At 45.6% G+C, this 13,639-nt stretch overlaps 1 protein-coding gene across 1 annotated transcript; it reads left to right on the top strand.

Moving 5' to 3' along the window:
- The first annotated feature begins 1,626 nt into the window (after positions 1-1,626).
- Positions 1,627-12,319, top strand: ARPC3 (actin related protein 2/3 complex subunit 3). Its single transcript, XM_083476767.1, has 7 exons — positions 1,627-1,783; positions 5,755-5,854; positions 7,027-7,103; positions 8,545-8,613; positions 9,277-9,403; positions 10,249-10,343; positions 12,042-12,319. The coding sequence occupies exons 1-7, from the start codon at positions 1,778-1,780 to the stop codon at positions 12,102-12,104; spliced, it is 537 nt and encodes a 178-aa protein (XP_083332893.1). The 5' UTR covers positions 1,627-1,777; the 3' UTR covers positions 12,105-12,319.
- Positions 12,320-13,639: the final 1,320 nt, after the last annotated feature.

Genomic DNA, 13,639 nt, shown 5'->3' on the forward strand with positions numbered 1-13,639 from the left:
AGGGGCCAATACAGTTTCAGCCCCCCCCCCTGTATTTTTTGAGGCATTTAGCTCTGCCACCTGGCTCCTTGTGGTGTACGATGTCAAGGTGGCTATGCCATGACGTCATGATGTTGCACGGTGTCAATCTGCTTCAGAGGAAGACACCTCTGTTACAGGGTCACTGTGTGGATATATGGAGAGACCTTCCCCAGTTCAGGCGATGGTGGGACTCAAAAGAGAGCCTCTCTTTCAGATCTTAATGAGGAGACAGGCTCATGTGAGAGGAGCTGGTCCTTTGGAGGGGGAGCCTGTGACCCTATCCTGCTGGACTACTGTTGGCCATGCTGGCCGGGGCTGACACAAGCCCAACAACATGGGTCTAAGCAAGGAACCCCTTGCATGCAAGCTTCACTCAACTTGTTGGGACTTACTTCTGAGTAGACCTGCACTGCCGGACCCCCATTCACACATCCTCTTGCTCTCCACTACCAGCCCACGTTCTCTGCTAGATTCCTTGCTCCTTCCCTCCTGATGGACAAGGTCTGTTCGTGTTTAATTCAGATAAATATGAACAGAGCCAGCCCTACCATTAGACAGACTGAGCTGGCAGGTGTTGGGAGTCACCCCAAACTTGTACAGCCTCAGGTGTGATGAAGGATGCTGTCCTTTCAAAATCATTGAAATAAGATCTAGCCACCAGTCTAGTTGGCTTCTGTACAAGGAATGGGGAGGACCAGCCCTGACTATGAGAGGTGTTTTGGTGACAAGTATGATGTGTAGAGCAGGAGTATCTGGTTTTGGATACTGGCCTACCTTGCAGGGTTCTTGTGAGGAGAAAATTGAGCAATATCACATACACTCCCCAAAGCTACTTAGAAAAAGGGTATGATGCCAATGTGAGAGATCAGGCGGTCGATCATGGGCAGGCCCTGGTTGATCCTGGTTAGTTACATGATCTCCAGCAATCGCCTCACCACCACCCCGAAAAAACTGGCTCACCCCTCTCAAATACAGCTCAACAACTCTGGTCAATCACTGCCAGTTTATTTATAGTGGGAGGAGATCGCAGTCTCTTGGAAGCTGGACACCCCTGGGATAGATAAAGGGGGGCTAAGGCCTGCTTCCTCATGCACTGGCTCTTTGATGCATAGCTGTCACTTTTCCCTTTTCTTGCGAGGAATCCTATTTGGAATAAGGGAATTTCCCTTAAAAAATGGGAAATGTTGACAGCTATGTTTTGATGGTCCAACTCTCTCTGCCGCCTCAGAACTGTACATATTAAATCCTGTTTGCATTGCTGCAATGTACAGTTTTCTGTGTTGTTAAAGAAGAAGAAAGAAACAGCAAATGTTGATGTAAGCTTCTGTGGGGAAAACAAATGTGGAGCCTGACCTGCATGCACATTTACTCAGAAGTAGGCACACCAGAAGACTTACACATGACTTAGTCATGAAGCTTCAGTCCTAAACTGGGTTTCTCAGAAGCAAGCTTAATTTAGTTCAATGAGATTTAAAAGAGGTGGTCGCCTTTTTAATTCCTGTACTATTGTCAATCATTCACAACCGCACATACCTGGCAGTAAGCTGCATGGAATTCAATAGGACTTGGCTTCTGCTGCCCCCTGCTGGCTCTCCGCGTCCATGGCGCCGCCTTTGCCTCGCCTGCCTCTCACTTCCTGCCTGGGTGGAGCAGGAAGGGCTTTCTTTGCCTTTTGCAAGATTTCGCTGCCTTGCTCGCTGCAAGGGCGCCTCGCACCTCTCCTCCCTGGGTCGCTTTGCGTTGCTGCGCCCCAAATATGCCGGTAAGGGGAAAGATCCGCGCACCTTTTAGAACTGCAGCTGGTCCACTTGCCTAAAAGAGCATTTATTTATTCTTTTAAATGTTAGTTCATAGGAATTTTTCAAAACAGGAACTGGGGGCGTAAGATGCTGGGCCCGGGGAGAGATGGAAGGCGGTCTGTTAATTGAGCCCCTTGGATTTATTCCTGTGATCCAGAAGGTGCGCAAGGAAGCCGGGGTGTATTTTTAAAACCCTCCCCTCCCCACTCAGGGTATAGATCCATTTGGGTTTCTGATTTCTGGGTCTCTGCGCCCGGATTAGCCTGGTGTTGTGAATTGCTGGCGATGTCAGGGGAAAGAAGAACTTCCTTATATGGCCAGCGGGTTTTTCTTTTCTATAAAAAAAGCATCCTCTCTGCGGTGGAGGATTCGCACTGCAACATCCTTGTTGAAAAATAAGGGATGTGTTTTTAATGTGCATCAAATAATCACACTCGGCAGCAGTAAATTCGCAGGGCAAAGGAAACGTCAGTTGCTCTTTCTTTTTTTAAAAAGTTGCTATTTGAAAAACATTGACCCAAATACAACTTTTGATACCTGTAGTCCTGTGTCTGGACCTGTGGGCTGGAGGTTACTAAAAGGACGCTAGGCAGATACCTTGATCCATCCCTGGTTTGCTGGGTCCCCTGTGAATCAGTACCGTTTATCACATTTCTTGGAGTTTAAAAGACTGGCATTTAGAAGACATCTGTAGGCAGCCCTGTATCATGAATTTTTTTAGTGTTTGATGTTTTATTATGTTTTTATCTATTTTGTAAACTGCCCAGAGTGGCTTATTATTATTATTATTATTATTATTATTATTATTATTATTATTATTATAATAACTGTACTCATTTGCCCCAAATGACCTACATCGACCAGAGCACCAGGTACAGTGATACCTTGGATTAAGAACTTAATTCGTTCTGGAGGTCCGTTCTTAACCTGAAACTGTTCTTAACCTGAGGTACCACTTTAGCTAATGGGGCCTCCCGCTGCCACCGCACCGCTGGTGCACAATTTCTGTTCTCATCCTGAAGCAAAGTTCTTAACCCGAGGTACTATTTCTGGGTTAGTGGAGTTTGTAACCTGAAGCGTATGTAACCTGAGGTACCACTGTACTTTAATGAACACCTTATGTTTCACTCTAGACCAGGTGTGGGGAACCTTTGGGTCCTCCAGTTGTTGCTGAGCTTCAACTCCCATCAGACCCAGAAAGCAAGGCATATTGCCCAGGATGATGGGAGTTGTAGCTCAGCAACATCTGGAGGACCCAAAAGTCGTCCCCCCATGCTTTAGACACATTGACTTCTGTATTATGTGGAATGGTCCTGCCTAGCAGCAGAGGTTGGATTTGTTGACCTTCTCACCCAGGGGTGGGAAACCTGACTCTGGGTCTCCAGATGTCGTAAGACTCCAACTCCCATCATCCCCAATTATTGGTTTTGTAGACTGACACTAAACCTCTGCTGCCTTGAGGGATATCTTTGGGGGAAGCAAAGGCTAAGGAGTAAGTAAACCCTACACGAATCCAGAGTGGAGTCCCAAAGGTGGTTGGATGGCGCCTTCTACGCCTCCTTCCAGCAACTCCTGCAGCCAAGCTGGTGCCAAACGTCTTGCTCTGCTCTCCTTTGGACCACATCAGTGAGGCTGAGAGGGGGGGTCTAGTTGTCTGGGCAGCCCAATACCTCCATGCACACTGCCCAGGCTTGCGCCCCAGGGAGGTCACATTGGTGCTGCTATTGCAGCAATTTGTCTTAACCCCCAGAGGTGCACTCCATTGTCTCAAGATGCCAGCAACAAGGCTGAGATTAATCAGAGTTGGAGCCCAAGGATATCTGGAGAGCCACGACTTACGGTATCTGTTCCACTGAGCATCTGAGCAATTTGAGGGAGTGAAGCCCATCCCAGAACAGTTGTAGCCCTTGAAATATTTTGGACCACCAGCCCAATTAGCATCAACTGGTTTAGCCAATGCCAGTGAATAATGGGAGTTGTAGGCTACAGCATTGAGGGTCCCACACTGACTACCCACTGACCTGGAGCAAGAATAATATAATAATTCCAATTGTAGAGTTGGAAGGTACCCCAAGGGTCCAGACCAACCCCCTGCAATCCAGGAATTTTGGCACGTGGTTCCCTATTCAATTTGAAACCATAGCGGACCCTGCTTAGCTTTGCAAACATGATAGCAGTTTTATTGCTGCACCACAAGGAGGAGAATGCTTAGGTGGTTGTTGCTTTAAAAGTTGCTTTATACAGTGGTGCCTCGCAAGACGAAATTAATTCGTTCCGCGAGTTTTTTCGTCTAGCGAATTTTTCGTCTTTCGAAGCACGAAATCCCATAGGAATGCATTGAAATTCTATTAATGCGTTCCTATGGTCAAAAAAAGTCCAAACAAAGCCAAATTTGGTACAACAAGAGTTTATTAAGTGCTCTTTAAAGTCACACATACTGTAAAGAGCATTTCAAAAATTGAAGGAACAATAAATTAAGTTTCTAAACATTACAGAAAAACATTTTTTTAAAAAACAAACAGCAGAGTGGCCCAATGGTCACAAAAAATCATAAAAATGCAGAAAAAACCACACAAGCTTCCAGATTCTTTGCAAACCCCTCCCCAACACCAAGTCCTTGAATTCCAAACACCCCAACCCAAAATCCAAAACCCCCCAAAAAAGTTTTAAAAGTTTAACTTACCAAATGGCTGCAAAAGAAGTTTTGGAAAAGCTTCAAAAATCAGCAAAGTCTTCAAAAACCTCAAAAAAGGCTACCAAAGCTATGAGTTGCTCCTCGAAGTCAAGTCGCAACTGCACCTCTTCAAGCAATGCACCCCGGGTATTAACGGTTTTACGAAAAAGGAAACAAACTTGCAAGACGTTTTCATCTTGCGAAGCAAACCCATAGGGAAATTCGTCTTGCGAAGCAGCTCAAAAAACGCAAAACCCTTTCGTCTAGCGAGTTTTTCGTCTTACGAGGCATTCGTCTTGCGGGGCCACCACTGTATTGGGTCAGATCATTGGTTCATCTGTACTGTCTACACTGGGGAGAGACAGGCCTCAGGCCCCTCTCCACGGCCCTCAGGATTATACTCAGGCCACACCCCTCGCTGGACCTCCTTCATACTCTCCTTGAGTGCATTCGCTTGGCTGAAAAATGCCTGACTTTAACGAAGGATGGAGAAACCCTCTGACTCGTGTGTGGCTAAAATGAAGCCTGCCATAAGCAGGAAGGAGGGGCTTCCACTGCCCTGCAGACTTTTGCCCCTGGCTCTGCCTACTCCTGGTATGTGGCCCCCGGAAAGTTCCTCCACAAAGGAATGTGGCCCTCAGGATAAAAAAGGTCCCACTGTCCCTGGCCCAGCTCGACTGGCAGCTGCTGTCCATGGTTCCAGGCAGGGGACACCCCTAGTCCTACCCAGAGATGTCAAGGATTGCAGCAGGACCCTGCTCCTCGCAAGGCAGTTGCTCTGCCAGTGAGCTGTCTCTTCCCATGAATGCTGCTCTTTGTCGCTGCCTCTTTCCCATTTGCTCCCTTTGCTGGAAGCAGACAGAAACAAAAAAGGAGAAAGAAGATATATTGGAGGACCTGGCAGTTGTTAACCCAGGTGGAACTCAGCTAGCACCTTTAATAATTGCGCAGCAGAAGAGGGGATTTCAACAGGTGCTGCTTTGTGAAGCAAGCTTGAACCTGCTGCGATTCCCACTTCTGCACAACTAGTAAAGGTGCAGGAGCTCTGCCTTCATTTCTGCTTGGCCACATGACTTGTGGGCCAGGAGGCCAATATTTGCCAACCCCTATTCTAGCCTTTGGGTGCTGTGACCGGCTAAAGAGCCTCCAGGGACTGGGGAACTCTGACTCTTCTGTACATTTTTGGGAAAACATAGAAACAGCTTTTCTGTGTGCCTGTGGCTTTTTGTTACTGATTATCCCTTCTTTTCCCTCTTACAGGCTTATCATTCTACTCTTATGGACCCAGACACCAAACTGACTGGGAACATGGCATTGTTGCCTATCAGGAGTCAGTTCAAAGGGCCGGCACCCAGGGAAAGTAAGTTCACAGCAGGCCTCAAAAGGGTGTTTTCTGCAACATGGAAGGTTTGTCCCTCAGTGGTAGAACATCTGCCTTGTACGCAGAAGGCCCCAGGTTCAATCCTCCAATAGGACTGGAAGGGTTTCCCTGCCGGAAACTCTGGAGAGCTGCTGCCAGTCAGTACAGACAGTACTAGGCTAGATGGACCAAGGGCCTGGCTTTGTATAAGGCAGCTTCCTATGTTAGGATCCTGAAGCAGTTTATTATTTGTATCTGACAGAGTTACCCCAGCCACTCTGGGTTGCTTGGGAACTACACTTCCCAGGATTCCTGGGGGGAAGCCATGACTGCTTACAGTGGTGTGGTACTGCTTTAAATGTACACTGCAAATTGAGTCTAGAAAAAAAAATGCCTATGTAAACAAATGTGTTCTTAATAGTTCTCGGAAGCACCCTGATAGGAAGAGGTATTTCTAAGAGGGGACTCCCCTACAGAGAAGTCCCTTTTCTGTGTTGTTGTCAAGCAACATATTTTGAAAAGCAGCACCATTAATGAGGTTTAGGGTGCATGTCAAAGCATTCTGTGTAGGCATGCATTTCACATGGGTAGGTTCTTCAGCTCTGTATTCTACCTAGGTAAAGGTAAAGGACCCCTGACAGTTAAGTCCAGTCATGGACGATTCTGGGGTTGTGGCGCTCATCTCGCTTTACTGGCCGAGGGAGCCGGCGTTTGTCTGCAGACAGCTTCCGGGTCATGTGGCCAGCATGACTAAGCCGCTTCTGGCAAAACCAGAGCAGCACATGAAAACACTGTTTACCTTCCCACCTATTAATCTACTTGCACTTTGACGTGTTTTCGAACTGCTAGGTTGGCAGGAGCAGGGACTGAGCAACAGGAGCTCACTCCATTGCAGGGATTTGAACTGCCAACCTTCCAATCGGCAAGCCCTAGGCTCTGTGGTTTGGAACACAGCGCCACCCTAACCTTATGTGTAGTATTTAAAGTACTAGAAACTGAAGCTGCAATCCTTTAAGATGCATTTTTAGCTGGGAGTAAGTCCAATTGAACTTGGTGGGGCTTACTTTTGCATTGTCAATCAGACATCTTCAGGAGTCAGCTTGCATTTCTTGCAATACCTTGTTTTCTTCTAATATTCCAAGTACATCTATCTTCTTTCTCTTTCTTGGTAGCAAAAGATACAGACATCATAGATGAAGCCATTTACTACTTCAAAGCAAATGTCTTCTTTAAAAATTATGAAATCAAGGTAAGGAGGATGGGAAAACCTGCTTTAAAATGCTTGCTGTGCATTCTGGAGGGCCAGGGACTTGTTTTCGGAAACATAGGATTGTATCTACTTGGAGCTGACCCATTGACATTAATGGGCATGGCTAACTTAGATCCATCAATTTCAGTGGTTCTACTCTGAGTAGAACTTAAATGGACACAACCCAAAGAAATTAAATACAGACATAAGAGTGACTTAAGTACCCAAAAACAAAACAAAACAACCTGTGATTTGCATATTAAAGGGATCAGTTGCTCCTGCTATTAGAACAGCCCTGCTGGAAGGTTCCCCTTATCCAGGGCCTCTTTTCTCAAAATAGGCCAGCCAGAAGGTTCCAGCAGGCCCCCAATAAGGGATGAAGGCAATTTCCCCGGTTAGCTGGTGTGCGGAGGTTGACTGCATCTGGATAAGGAGGCTCCATTATCCTGGCTAATAAACCTGTCCCCCCTTGTCTGATCCCTTTTTAAAGTCTTTTAAAATATTGCTGCATTAATCATGTATTGAACAAGGACATTCCCAATGATTTCCAATCAGCTCTAGTATTATAGAAGAGGAACAGTGTGTGTGTTGAATAATCCCCATGCATGACATTCACACGATGAGTGGCAATGCTTATGGTTCACTGGTTTGAATCCCCTTTCTCCCACTTGGTCTGTTTCATCTGCTTTCATATTGCTGTTTTATTGGCTCTAGGCTGCATTTTTATTTTATTTTTTTATAAGATATTTCTAAAGATTTTTTAAGATATTACAATACAAAATGAAAAAGAGAAAAAAATACAAAATAAAAATGATTAAAAACCACTCCATTTTTCTATTATTTATTTTCCTTAGCTTGTTTCTCGGACCTCCTCATACCTCCCTTTTTTGTATTCCAGTTCAATTTGTTGGCTCAGCATATCCTTACCCTCTTTGTTTATCCTAATCTTTGGTCTTAAAATAGTAACATTAGATTTTTCCCTATTAGCAACCCATTTTTCATATTCCCTTAAAGCATTACAGCTGGAAACCACTTAATTTCTATCCAACATCATTCTAACATTCATTAATTTTACAATATTTCTGTAGATAGCCTTAAAATTTCTTCCAATCTTCTTCCACCGACTCTTCTTCCTGGTCTCGGATTCTGCCAGTCATTTCTGCCAGTTCCATATAGTCCATCAGCTTCATCTGCCATTCTTCCAGAGTGGGTAAATCTTGTGTCTTCCTCTAGGCTGCATTTTTAGTAACTATTTTTTTTATTTAAAAAAAGGGTTGTATGCTGCTTACAGATTTTAAATAAACAAATAGAGACTATGGTGCCATCTTAACACAACGAGGAGGTGCCAGTTGGTTTGGGCAAACTAAGATTGCAGAAAGAGGTGAAGAAAAGAGATATTAAGTTTTCCCAGGAGATGACTTGGATTTATTTTTCTTTTTAGAATGAGGCCGACAGAACTTTGATCTACATAACACTCTACATTACGGAGTGCTTGAAAAAGCTGCAGAAGGTAACAGCATTGAAAAGGGCACTGGCCTTGTCTGCCTCCATGAACTTTGTCTGCCAAGGGTAATGAGTCTGGATGTTGCTCGCATTCCCAGGAAGCGCCGGTGGGGAGAATGCCTTTGGGCCCCCATCCTGCTTGTGAGCTTCCCAGGAGTAAATGGTTGGCCACTGTGAGAACAGAATCCTGCTTTCAGACCCAGCCAGGAGGATGTTCCTTATGTGCTGAGAGCTGGTTGTTGCTTTTAAGCCGAAGGAAATAAAAGTTTAAAAGCAAGAAAATATAAATGTATTGTTTTCCCATGTCTGTCCTTTTTGAGGGTGGGGTTGAAAATTAAAATAAAATTGTAACCGTTCTTATGGATTACAGTGGGTATGGGGGTGCGTGCGCACACACACACACACACACACACACACTTGAGTATAATTATTTATTATGTAGAAATCCTAGCCACAAGAAATGCTGATCACCACTGTAGAGTTTTAGCTCTTAAGGCTGCGACCCCAATGCAGATACTGCAGAGCAAGTCCCTTTGAACACAGCAGAACTTGCTTCTGAGTAAAGACACATAGGATCCTGCTGTAATACTGCCAGTTGTGTGTTGCGTGTACATTACGTTTTGTGTTATCTTAAGTGGCTCATGCTTCCTTGTGCTCTCTTTTCCTCCAGTGTAATTCCAAAGGCCAGGGAGAAAAAGAAATGTATACATTAGGAATAACAAATTTCCCCATCCCTGGAGAGCCAGGATTTCCACTGAACGCTCTCTATGCCAGACCTAGCAGCAAACAGGAAGAAGGTAAGGGCAAGGTAACAATGCGGACTGCAAGCTTGAATTGGTGGATTTAATCCACTTACAGCTGAATCTTAAACATGCTCATTCATCAGCCTTATTGAACTAAAGGGGGCTTACCTCTGGATTAAGGGTGTACAGTATAGGATTGGATCCTTCCTCTCATTGCATTCAGAGTAGGACGCAAAGCAGCCTCTGCCCCCATTTCCCCACAACTTCATTTTCAGTGTAGCATTTCCTCAAGCTTCTTCTCTTTCAATCTTGCGAACCTACAACTTGATTTAGAGGTCTGGGTGTGCCTGTGCCCCTTGCAGTCTGATGGAGAGAGCAGCTCTGCCTGGGCAACAGAATGGGCAGATGGGCTTTCTCCATCTGATCGGGGAGACATTTCATGGCAGCTTGCTGAATGTGAACTGGCATCACATTCCTAGGAACCACAGGCTTCAGGTGTTCACTTAGTCCAGCAGAGAACATCCCAGCTTGTTTTGTAGGCAGCTTTCAAAGAGAGGAGAGGGGCAAAGCCAGCTTCAACTGCAGGCTGGCTGCCAAAACCACCTTTTGGGAGGTGGCATAGCAAAACTAGTTGCAAGGTGTTGAAAATACCGTATTATTTGGGAAAGCAGGACACCATGAGGCTGTTTAGTATGAGAATGGGAGAAAATAATTTAACATGGTTTTATTGTACTTGTATTTATATCTACTGTATGTGTTTATATCTACTGTAAACTTTTGGGATCAACAGATAAATGGAAATATTATTATTATTATTTTTAATTCATCAAAACTGTGACTGAATGGGAGCTATAATATGATCTGGCCTTGGTTGTGGAGTGTACGTCTTTGTTTTTCAGAGATTATGAGGGCCTACTTGCAGCAGCTGAGGCAGGAAACCGGCCTGAGGCTTTGTGAAAAGGTCTTTGATCCCCAGAGTGACAAACCAAGCAAGGTCAGATATTGATCTCCTCTGTGACTTGGCTCTATTTAAGCTAGGAGTGGCTCACCTGTGGTGGCCGTGGGGACTCCCTTCAGTCCCAGCCAAGTTAGCCATCCTTGGTTTAAGTCTCAGCAGACTCCTGACAGAACAGAAGTGCTTCCTTTCTGTCAGGCCTGGGGAACCAGTGGCCTTCCAGATGTTGGACTACAGAGCCCACCATCCCTGATCACTGGCCACCACACTGGCTCAGGCTGATGGGGGATAAAGTCCAACACCTTCTGAGTGCCACAGGTTCCCCACCTCTGCCTTATGTTTTTTTTTGTTTTTTAGAAGGACCAGTGGAATTTGCCAAATAATTCATATATTTAAATTAAAATCCTCTGTTCATATCTACGTATTAGTTGTGTACATCCATGGCAATGCCCTCAAGGTGTTGGATTCCCAACTTCCCTGCCTCAGCAAGCGTTGTCACTGGTCAGGGATGATGACAGTTGCAGTGCAAGGACATCTGGAGAGCCCCAGGCTGGGGCAGGCTGTTTTATGGCATTGTACCTTAAGCTGCGCGCTGCTCTGGTTCTCCAGAAGCGGCTTAGTCATCCTGGCCACGTGACCTGGAAGCTGTACACCGGCTCCCTCGGCCAATAAAGCAAGATGAGTGCAGCAACACCAGAGTCGGCCACGACTGGACCTAATGGTCAGGGGTCCCTTTACCCTTTACCTTACCTTAAGCCAATTGGATAGGGTGTGGTATATTACAAAATAAATACAGAGAGTCTATCGGTAATCAGGGTGTGTTTTGTATGACTATCTTTTTACTTTACAACATCTAGCTAGAGCAGAACCATACTTGATTGCAGACCCATGTCTGCTATCAAGTCCAGTTATACATGGGGCTGCCTCAGTTTGGAAAGCAGCCAGGTTGCTGATCCGTGCAAGGCAGTTTGAGCATATAGCGCTAATCCTGGCCCAACTGTAGTGGCTGCCAGTTAGTTTATGGGTCCAATTCCAAGTGCTGGTTTTGACCTATAAAGCCTTAAGTGGCTCAAGACCGCAACACCTCAAGGACTGCCTCTCCCCACCTGAGCAACCCTGTGATCAGCATCTGAGGCCCTTCTTCGTGTGCCTCCGCCATGAGAGGTCTGGAAGGGAGCAACATGAGAATGGGGCTTTTCTGTGGTGGCTCCCCATCTGTGGAACGTTCTCTGTGTGGAGGCTCGCCTGGCACCTTCATCACACATCTTTAGGCATCAGGCAAAAACATTCCTCTTCTCCCAGGCCTTTGGCTGGTTAAACAATCTATGGCCTTTTAAACTATGGAGGGGGTTATTATTATGTTAAGTATGCCTGTGTTTTAAAACTAAACTGCCCTGTGATCCTCAGATGAAGGGCAGTATAGAAATTTATTATTATTATTTATTTTGTGAAGTAATTTACAAAACATTGTGAAGTAAAAGCACGGATAATAAGAACCCACAGTATGATGTGATGTCATCTCACTGAGATGTTACACCAGCCAATCACATGCTCCTGGTGTGACAATGTCATGTCACATCATGAATTTTGTTAGACATTAATGAGAGATCGGGGAGTGTAGGGATGTATTTTTCACTGTGATGTCTTTGAAGACAAGTTGCAGAGTGGAAACTTGGGTGTATTTCCACTTCTTCGCTCCATTTTCACACTTCCTCTTCTTTTCCCTTTGTCTCCTAGTGGTGGATGTGTTTTGTGAAAAGACAGTTCATGAACAAGAGCCTGTCAGGACCAGGGCAGTGAAGAGAGGCGCGTGGCTGTCTTGCCAAAGCACTTTGCTGCCAGATGTATAAAATTTTGCCTCTGTGTTAATATATGTTTTCTACCGAGAGAGAGAATAAGCGCTTCTGTGGGGGAAAGATACCCACCAGTGAATGAAAAGGTGGAGCTAAAATCATGTGCAAACCTTGCTGAGCTGGAGCTTTATCACAATGAGGAATAAAATGTGCTTTCTAGCATTGTTTTGGCTGTTCTTGTGTCTTTGACAAAAATGGGCGAGCACTCTTTAGGCCCTGGGTCAACTGTGGCCCTCAAGCCTTTTTGTCTGGCCCTTAAGATTCTCCTCACTGGCCTTTTCTGTATTTTTTATTGCTTTTGCCTGGCTGGAGTATGTCCATCAACTGTGATAACACCTCTGACTTTTATGTGGCTACTTTACAAAAGTAAGAGCCACGTCCCCTCCTTTGCCCACTTCCGCCCTGCCTGCTGCTTTCATATTGTTCCCTTTAAGGTTCCCTAGGAGGAAATGCAACTCTCGGGCTGCAAAAGATTATCCACCCCTTTCAGACGGTTCTGGAGTACCCTGGAGACCTTCAGAAACTTATTGGGGAGGTTCTCAGTTGGAAGATCAGCAGCGGCCAACAATTTTCCTTGAAAGACAGTTGCTTTCCCAGCACTGCAGATCTCCCAGCACAGCTGGGGCACATGCTCAGTTGGGCTGTGAGCTTGGCTGCAAAGCCCACACACCAGTGAACTGTGTGACCAAGAATACATCCCAGGATCTTTTGGGTTCTATGGGAGACAGGCTGGCCCATCCCAAATGCTCATCTCAGTTGGCAGAGTGGGAGCAAAATCAGGACACCCACCCCAGTGCACACCACCTGTGTGTCAGAAGGAGTGTGGCTGCTTGTCTGTTGCTGTCACACTGCTTGAACTTCCATTGCTGGCAGTTTTTTGGCCAGGCAAAGCCACACAAGCCGTGTGACAGCTTCTCCGCAATGCCTGCAGTAAGTTGCAGCAGGGTAAAGAGGATCCCTTATCTTGGGTGCTAAAATGGCTTGGGCCAGCCCTGGAGACAGGCTGGGGGTTGTTAAACAGACCAGCAAGTGCGGGCAAAGGATTCTCTTCTTGCTTAAGAAGAGCAAGGTAAATTTACTTCAGGGGTTGCCAAACTTTTTAGCAAGTGGGCATTTTTAGAAATTCATGAGTGTGGATACCAGTCCCAAAATGGCTGTTGTAGGGTGGGGGGCAATATGGCATAACACAATGGCAGCTGCAGGGTGTGTGGCATAATGCAAGAAGGCTGCCATATGTAAAAGAGCAGAAAAAGGTGGGTGCACAATCTGCTGGGGGCATCCTCTGTCCTCTCACGCACCATTTTTTAGGGGATATTTATGAAAACTTGCTGCGGCTGCCTAGCTAGTGACCCCTGACTTAACTCATAACAACATAAATTTTGGAATGAGCTGAATAGCTTTTCAGGCCAGTTTGTTGTTAGACAAGACAATAAATCAGCTAGAACTAGTGAGGTGCAGTGAATAATGTCAGACTAGGACCTG

Source organism: Podarcis liolepis (genome assembly GCF_965112155.1).
Source record: "Podarcis liolepis genome assembly, chromosome: 15".
In the NCBI taxonomy this organism is placed as follows: domain Eukaryota; kingdom Metazoa; phylum Chordata; class Lepidosauria; order Squamata; family Lacertidae; genus Podarcis; species Podarcis liolepis.